The 9,468-nt window shown below is 42.3% G+C and overlaps 1 protein-coding gene across 2 annotated transcripts in view; it reads right to left on the bottom strand.

Moving 5' to 3' along the window:
* The window catches only part of MagR (Iron-sulfur cluster assembly 1 homolog MagR), a 54,472-nt gene extending 45,004 nt beyond the window's left edge, over positions 1-9,468 (bottom strand). For both annotated transcript variants that reach the window (XM_080276013.1, XM_080276012.1), the window contains exon 1: positions 9,327-9,468. In XM_080276013.1, coding sequence (XP_080132139.1) covers positions 9,327-9,404 — 78 coding nt within the window. In that variant the 5' untranslated portion in view covers positions 9,405-9,468. The remainder of the gene's footprint in view (positions 1-9,326) is intronic.

Below are 9,468 nucleotides of genomic sequence, written 5' to 3' on the forward strand. Positions count from 1 at the left end.
TCTTCAAGAGAAATGAAGTCACCGAATGTACAATGAGGTTCAATGAGGAGGAAATGGAATATGTGAGTGCATTTAAGTATTTGGGTAATGTGATGAGTAAGGATAGAAATTTGGAGGATGAAGTGCTTGAAAGGATACAACTGGGAAGGTTACTTGTTCTTTGAAAGCAGTGATAAGAAACAAGGAAGTGGGCATGGAATTGAAAAGGTTACTGCTTGATAATATTGTGATCCCACCTCAAATGTATGGAAGTGAAGCTTGGACTTTGTTGGAAGGGCACAAATGAAGAGTGAGAGCAGTGGAAATGAGTTATTTGAGAGAAGCATGTGGAGTTATATGGAGAGAGAGAGACTGACAAATGAGGAAGTGAAGGAATGCTGTGGTGTGGATGTCATAGAAAGTGCTAGGAAAAATACACTGAGGTGGTTTGGCCATGTGAAGAGGATGGAGAGTGAGAGACTAATGCAGAGTGTATGTGAGTGAGGTGGAGGGGGGGGAGAGAGAGGGGGAGACTAAGGATGAGATGGAAGGATGGAGTGGAGAGGTATATGAGAGAGATGAGTGTGAGCTGGGGTCAAGGCAGTAAAGTGGCAGTGGACAGAGCAACATGGAGGCAATTTGTTTGTGGGCACCCCTTATGGGATTGAGGCATCTAGCAATAGACAGAGAGGTTTCATGGACTGTATAATATTATGTATGGACTCTAATGCATTCTGTTAAACACTTGATTCCCATGATGTATTTTTCATGTTATTCATACAACCTTTCAAACAATTTTATTCAGCTCGAGACTTTTGCACCTGGAGGAGTTACTGATAGCCTTCATTAACCCCCTTATTCTAGGATGTCTCCCTTAAGCTGAAAAAACTTGTCTGGAGGTGCCAGAAATAAAGGTAAAAAATATGCCAGTGAATTGAAGGGGTTAAGACAGCATAGTAATGAGCTTTCTCCCCCCCCCCCACACACACCCCTAGCTTGCAGGTTCTTTGTCTCACATTTCATCAGGATTACTGCATATGGGATTAACTAGTTTGACAGTTCAGTAGTGTACAGTTGTAAGTACAGGTAGCTGTTTTTAATTTTTTTTACTGTATTACTGTACTGTACTCACATTTCTCAGCAAATGCTACATAAATTATATTTCTAAATACACTCTATGTACTTTGTATAATTCCATCATAGATTGTGCCTTGTGTAGCTCGGCCATAGTCACCAACAAGTACGGTAAACCCTCGACACAACAGACTAGGTAACTGGTACCAGACCCTTGACGCAAAAGCAGAACACCATGCTGTTTGGTAATTTCCCAGGAGTTGTGGCTTTTGTAGACCAAAGATCCTTAAATGCTGAGCGTTGTTCGGCCATACACTCACACACAGTAACATACAGCTAGATCTGAATGGCTTTTTTTCTCAATAAATGCTCTATTTACTAGCTTGTGTGTAAACTTACGTGGTGTTCTGCGGGATGTGGAAGGGCGTGTGTGTGTGTGGGAGAGGGGGGACGCTATGCTGGTCTGTGTTTCCTGCGTGTCCATTCTTTTACCAAACACAATTCATTAAATGAACACAACATTCGGACAGCACATGGCAGTCGTTAAAACCTATATTTGTTAAAAGGGAGTTTGGCATATCGAGGGTTTACTATACTACTTAAGCCACTGTAAGAGTAAGCACTACTGTACCAATAAAGGGACATGTACAGTGATGTACACCCTCTCAAAAAATTTTCAGCATCCCTTGCTCTGATACCCTTTGCAATGATCACTGTTACAGAAGGTGAGAAAACATGGTGTGGTTGGTACCCCTGTACCTCTCTCCCTCTCCCACTGGATTTCATCATCAGCAGACGAATCAGCACACACCAGCAACACAGGGCCAGGGATACCAACCACGCACCGTAATTCAGGAGTTGATTCAGAATGCCTTGCGTGGTGTGGCATAATGTATCGTACCGTAAGGATGCCAAAAATTATTTTATAGCCTTAACAAATAGTCTCAGTAATTATTTACCACACATGATGATTCCACCTATGTTATAACAAACTCACACTCTCAAAGTAACTAATTTTGGTACATAAGCAACACAGATAATTAACTGTTCCCCTGTGAGTGCAGGAAGTGATTGGAAAATTACTAAATATACCTATTTGGGGGTATTTAAGAAAGAGGCCAGGTCACCCACAGCAATGTTTACCAATGATCACTCAGACTGACTGAATTCAGTCAACTTTGGCCACATTGTTTACCAACCGTTGCTCTGACTGGACGCGTTAGTGTATTTCGTGTCAGAGAAATGAGAAACTGGTAAATTTTTACAAGTTGCCAATACAACCTCCAGGTTGTGCTGTATATTTTTCTGGTAGTTTTTGATGAGATCTGAGTGATTTTGACCTTCATTTTTGTTGGAAATGCTTCATTTTGCCTCTTTTCCAATCATGAACTTTCGATGAGGAGGTAAAATGAAGCATCTTCGACAGAAAATGAAGGCAAAAATAACTCAAATCGCATAAAAAAACACCAGAAAAATATACTGCGCAACCAGTTAACCTAACCAAGCAGAGCTAACCTAACCTAACCGACAGAAAATGAAGGCAAAAAATCACTCAAATCACATCAAAAACCACCAGAAAACTTACTGCACAAATGGATACCCTAACCAAACAGACCTGATCTAACCAAACCTAACCTAACCTAACAGACCTGATCTAACCAAACCTAACCTAACCTAACAGACCTGATCTAACCAAACCTAACCTACCTAACCTGCTGCAGTGGAATGCTTACCTTAGAGATACAATGGTCCAGGTTGTACAATATTTATCTCTGGTAGTTTTTGACAAGATTTGATGACCTTCATTTTTGTCAGAAATACTTTATTTTACCTCATTTCCAATCATGAACTCTGACTGGATGAGGAGCTGAAATGAAGCACTTTCGACAGAAAACAAGCAAAAATCACTCAAATCGCATAAAAAACACCAACTGGAAACGCTTATTAACGCATAAATAATCAATATTACACCCGAGGCCCAGATCATGTCCTTCTTCTTCAGAAGAAATGGCGAGAAACATTTGAATTTTCTACCCAAAAGGAATCAAAGACCGTGCTTCAAAGTGATTGGTAGAATACCATCATGTGACCTAAAGTATGCCTATGAGTGGATAAAACAGACCTAGCAGACGCATGTCCAGTCGAAGGAAAGAGAAACACATGTACGAATGCATGCATTTTTTACACGGACTGGCCAAGTGAAGATTCAAGGTATGGTTTTGGGGAAATTATAAGTTAATTCATTATCTCCGTAAATATCAATTTCCGAATGGGATTATGTTGGTTTGTTATCATTCTTAGGTCATATACAGTGCTCGTCAGAATTATTGAGCGCCCTGCGTCCCTCCTAAGAAACAAACCTTTCAACATTGAAAAAACATATAAATAATGCATTTTATTTACCTTTAGTGCTTCGTAGGGTAGCCTTTACGTTTCTTCACGGACCTGAGACGTCTTGGAAGTGAAAGGGCGAGGCTCCTGAGGTGCTAGAGGGGTATTTTGTCCCAGGAGTCATGAATGGCAGCTTCCAGCTTAGGCAGAGAGCTAACGTCCTTCCCTTGGAGACTCTTCTTTACCAGGTACCAGAGGTTTTCAATCGGGTTGAGGTCTGGGCTATTTCCTGGCCAGTCTGTCATGAATGATACCTCGCAGTCATGAAGCCAATTGGTGACCAATTTGGCCTTGTGAGCGGGTGCACCATCCTGCTGAAATGCTCGTGCACCTGTTAGCTCGAATGAGTCTGGTAAATGACCACACAGAAGCTCCAGGTAAACATCCTGATTCACTCTAACATTCTTGGGAAGCACAACAAGCTTCCCCTAACCTTGACCCGAGAAACAAGCCCACACCATGAGTGAATCAGGAAGTTTAACTGCGCATTCTACATACCGTGGGTCGAGTGGGTCACTACCTTTGCGTCGATACACACATGCTCCTCTGTTACAGGTAACAATAAACGTTGCCTCATCAGACCACAACACTGACAACCATTGCTCCTCACCCCAGTTTAGATATTTATTAGCAAAGGCAAGTCTACGAATTCTCTGGCTCTTGGTGAGAAGAGGCTTTTTCACAGACCTATGACTTGTGTAACCAAGCTCATGCACCCTACAAGACACTGTTCTCACAGACACCTCACCAAACACTTCCGGGTTGCTCTCCTTAATTTTCCTTGCACTCACACGAGGATTAAACTCCACTGCACGTTTTAAAACATTAACAGACCTTGGGGAAGTTTTCCTAGGCCTACCAGACCTCGGTTTCTTTGTGGGAACTTCATCGCTGTTTTCCAACCAAAACCACGCACACCAACGACGCACTGTCGATCGTGCCACACCAACCAATTCACTAATTTCCTTTGTCTGGTGGCCTGCCTCCTTTAGAGTAATGATCTGGGATATGATTTCACTCGATAGTTCATGGGTAGGTGCCATAACAAAGTGGTGAACCCCAAAACACTGTGGGACACTCAGTAAAAAATGGCGCAATTTGAGAGGGACAAGCGGCGGAGTTCCTCTCTCTCAGGCAGCTCGTGGGCGACTGAGGCGGGAACCAACCAGGGCGTCGGAAAGCCTCAGGCTACTTGTGGCTCAATTTTTACCCCCAAAAATGGGTGATTCTTTTTTGGCCATAAGTATTGCGCGCCCGGCGGACAACGCTGAATAATTTTGATGAGTACTGTACTATGCATTTATGGTGGTAATATTCCTAAACTGCATATTGGCAACTTGTAAAATAATTATGATTTAACCAAATTATGAGTGAATAATAATGATTTAGCCAAACTCAACCTAACAAAACAAAACCTAATCCAACCTAGCCTCACTTGCATTTGACAGCCAGCTTTCAAATTTAAAAATGTGTGTTAGGAACAGTAAATATGGCCAGCTACTGCGAGATGTCAGCAAAATCTTTACGCAATCTAAATCCTCATTTATAGCTTTCAACGGTAAGTTTATAAAACTCCCCAGTAGCTGTGGTAATCCAGGAATAATAACAAGTAACCTGTGAAAGACTCACTTCAATAGAAAATATGGAAAGGCCATGCCCACTTGGTATATAATTACCAGTAATTACAGAGAGAGAGAGAAGGTACGTGTCAGTGGATGTCTTTTTGCCATCATTTACTGACTCACATAACTCGGGCTAAAGTGAGTGCCACTATGCTTATACTTATGTACTACCCTAGTGCTACTTTTCTTAGAAAATGTTTACAAAACTAGAACACCAGTTTCCTACGAAATAATGCTAACAGAAATCAGTGAAGTTTAAAGAAAAGCACCGATCACCATGTCAGACAAGAACAGTGAATCAATTTGTTGCACAGTTCTAAGACAACTTTCTTCTGTTATGTTTCTTTCCACAAATTAAAATAAGTGAGATATTGTGGGGTCTCTAATGTGTGCATGTGCTGGGGGTTTGCTTATGTTTCATCCATTAAAAGCAATGCATGTTTGTTACTTGGTGGTGCATAATGGTTACACACTTTTTTCACTGGCACATTATGGTTTTGATTCAGCCAATCAGAGGGCTGGAAGTGGATCTGTCACATGTTTTCAAATTAGAAACCAGAGTCAAGATGAATTCTGCCAATGACTTAGGGTGAGACTGGAAATTGGTCTCAGGCTCGAATGACACAGATCTACCCTTGGTTAGGTTATATATGGCATTTGGGTAGGTTAATCCCTAAAATGCAATTGTTTATTTTCACCATTACAGAAAAAGAAAAAGCTAGGTTGGTGTTAATGTCTCCAAAGCCTTAACACCACATTTGAGACCCCACAATACCTTACTTATTTTTTATTTGCAGAAGAATCATCACAGAAGAAAGCTGACCTGGAACTGTGCAACAAACTGATTCCAGTTACTATTTCTTAGGTCCCATCCACATGAGCAGGCAGTGCCCGACAGGCAAACACTGATACCAAATCACATTTCACACATTTAGAAGGTGGCTGGCGGGCACAAGCATAGATGAAGTCATAAGCAGGGAAACCACTGACAAACCATCTATTACACCTTTGCCCGTTGTTGAAGCAATGCTTGCTGTGTGAAACAAAACAAGTGGGTCAAATTTTACACGTTGCCCTCATCCGATTGCCGACTTTTCGTTAACATTTTCTAGTAGAATTAGTCATTCTAAGAATCTTTCCTTCTATGACATTTCTCTCACAAAATGATAATAAACGAGTTACACGCGATTTACTTCCGTCAATCACAATCACAGATAGGTGGTATTATTTCGTACTTACACCCAACTCACTGACAACAAAAGTGGCTAACTCACTTTATACTTTAAATTCTACTCATTTTTTCTTCTATGACACTTACATCTTAAATCAACCGTTGATGAGTTATGCAATTTATTACACTTCTTATTTTCTATAACCCAGCCATTGAGTTGCGTTTGATCCCAGGAGAAAGGCAGCTTAACTCAATGCCGGTCCCAAGCCCGGATAAATTGGGGAGGGTTGATGTCAGGATTGGGTATCCGGCCGTAAAAATTTGCCAAGCCCTTACATGGTATGGTTCATTATCGTATCATTTAGTGTACTGAATTTCAGGTGTTTTCACTGGCTAATTTGAGTAAATGTCCCCCCCCCCATTCCCTCCCTCTCACTGTCTCTCTTCGTGTGAAGTCTGGGTGGCTGGGTACTTATAATAGTGCACACACACACACTCCCCGCCAATTTGTGTCAATTTGATGTCGATTCGCCATGCGTGTGGTGGTTGTGTGGGGATGGGCATCTGTCCAGGGGGTCGCTAAGAAGTGGTCTTAAAAGCTATGCCCTGGCCCTAGGGTGTACCGTGTGAACCCACAACAGGCACTTAAGGTGAACGGCGAGATGTCACAAAGGGGGGACGTTCCAGCCATCACATGCACTCGGCCCGTGCGTGTGACAGTCATGTGGTTGTTTTTTTACTATTTTTTTCTATTGAATAATGTCTTTGGAATTTACATTTTTATGACTTTTATCACAAATGTTTATTATATGCCGTGTGGGTGTTGGATGTACCTCAGAGGACACTTTTGAGGCCATAACCCCTGGGTACAACAAACAATCAGGCTATATGCCATTTTCACCCTGTCTGGCACCATATCTGTAAGGTCATCAACATCTGAGGCATTGATGTCATTCCTGATGGTGTCGGACTTGTTGAATTGAGTATAGTCTGGGCCGATGTGTTGCTCATTAATCAGGGCACCAGCACTTATTTGAATGTCACACATGGGACGCTGATACATATTTCACATCCTCTCAGTCTTCACGCACCATTGCCTAGGTAGGCAAGAACCCCAATCACCCGTCATGATTTAGATCTGTTTCAGCCACATCTGCATACAGCACCTGAATATTCTACATCATAATCCTAGGGTGCCTCCATTCTGTTAGGTTTCTAAATGGGTGAAATTGTTTTATATTACTGTATATATAAAACATCGTACATCCTACATATATTATGTCACCAAACGATAAGGTTTGGGTCTGCTTAGTACTTGGATGGGTGACTGCCTGGGAACACCAGATGCTGTTGGCATCCCTACGTGTCAAGTGGGGTTGGTGGAGGATTAGTGCCCCTCCCTGTAAAACAATTAACTCTAAGCCATTGGCCACCCCGTTTGGGATACATGGCGTCTGGCAATGAATGAATGAAATTTTCTATGGGAGAGAGTTTTCCTGCCATGGTCGGACAGTTGTGTGCATTCGTTGGTGTGTGGGTGGATAAAGTGCATGCATAGCACATGAATCAGCCAATCACAAAGTATAATTTCAAATGCCCCATGCTAGGGCCTGCAAGATTTGAAAGTCAGTTCGTCTCCAACCATGGACTGGGAAGCCTGCAAAATTTATTACCGGTACTTCACTGCTATTTCACAGTTCTACCAGCAAGAAGATAAAGTTGTAGCCTTTGTGCAATCGCATGGTATTTTACCATCAACAGGAACAAAGTACCTGAATCAAGGCAAAAATCTCATTTTACGTGAGGATCAGAAAGTGTTGTGCTGTCGCCCATCACCAGTTGCCGTTACAGCTACAGACGACTCTTCAGATGCAGACGAGGAACTGTAAACTGCTAAGTAAATGCATTATTTCTTATTTACACGCGGTTAGGTTAGGTTAGATGAGGTTTGGTTAATGTCATGGGGGGTTAGGAAGCAAAGCTAGGGTTGGGGGGTCTGGGGGGCAATGCCCCCCACTTAGGAAACATGAACTCCCTAAGGAGCTTAAAATTATTTTCTTCTGAAGGATTTTAGTGTTTTTCGTTTGATTTTGATAACAGTTCCAGTAGGAAATCACTCACTTTTGCGTTTTTCCCCCCACCCAAAACCCCGGTTTCCCACAGGTCCCCCAGTATTCTTTGGGGGAGAGGGAAGAACCGCAAAATAAAACATTTCAGGTGATAACAGGCATCCAATCTGAGTGTTTTCTGTTGTTTTTGGTGTGATTTTTGTTGATTTGGACCGGTCCTTTCAACCGCGTTCAACAAAAACTAGCGACTTGCGATAGAAACGAAGGTCAAAATCGATCGAATCACACCGAAAACAACAGGAAACACTCAGGTTGGATGAAAAAATCAGATGAGGGCAACATGTAAAAATTGACCAACAAGTGTGCCCGGTAGTGACCAATGGCCGCCAGAAACTGCTCAATCTGGTAACACTGCTAAAGAAGCGAGGGATATACGCTCACGGGGCAGTGCCCATCAGGCACTGCCCACTTGTGTGGACGGGACCCATTTCTCTTCTAAGTGATATACCTTATGAATTTCCTTATATTTTATAGTATATACTATATCCACTGTTACATCTACATTCCTGTTTGCTGACGGTGTGTGTGGCAAGCCCCACCATCTCTTTTTGTTGTACAACCCACTGAACGCACAAGTTTGTAACCACTGACTGTTAAAGGGTGTGTGTGGCAAGACCCACTACCTCCTGCTGTACCACATATGTACTATTGTGGCAAGACCCAAATCCCCATTTATACCGTATAGGTACTGTAGTCGCAAGACCCATTATGGTTGAAAGACCCACTACCTACTATTGTACCGTATATGTACTGTAGTGGCAAGACCCACTACCTCCGGTTGTATATGTACTCTCTATACATTTACAACAATAAACATTTCAGTCATGTAAATAAAAAGCAAGAGGGAAGAAAAAGGTCATCTTGTCAGGAGACAAAATTTGGTTGGGTGAAGGCGTCAACAAAAACTTGGACGACAAACACCAATCTCAACATTCTGAACAGATCATTCACGATTCTTACCAGGACAAGAGCTGCCCTGGTGGGTATCAATCGCCTTCCTTTAGCAGCTCTTACAGTAGCCGTCGCAACTGACGCCATATTTGTTATGAAACAGCAGCCTGCACTCTGCAGAAGCGCTGCGCTACGGAGTCGCACAACTATC

The sequence above is a fragment of the Coenobita brevimanus genome, chromosome 63, assembly GCF_032717465.1.
Source record: "Coenobita brevimanus isolate Jiangsu-jjx chromosome 63, ASM3271746v2, whole genome shotgun sequence".
Classification (NCBI taxonomy): Eukaryota; Metazoa; Arthropoda; class Malacostraca; order Decapoda; family Coenobitidae; genus Coenobita; species Coenobita brevimanus.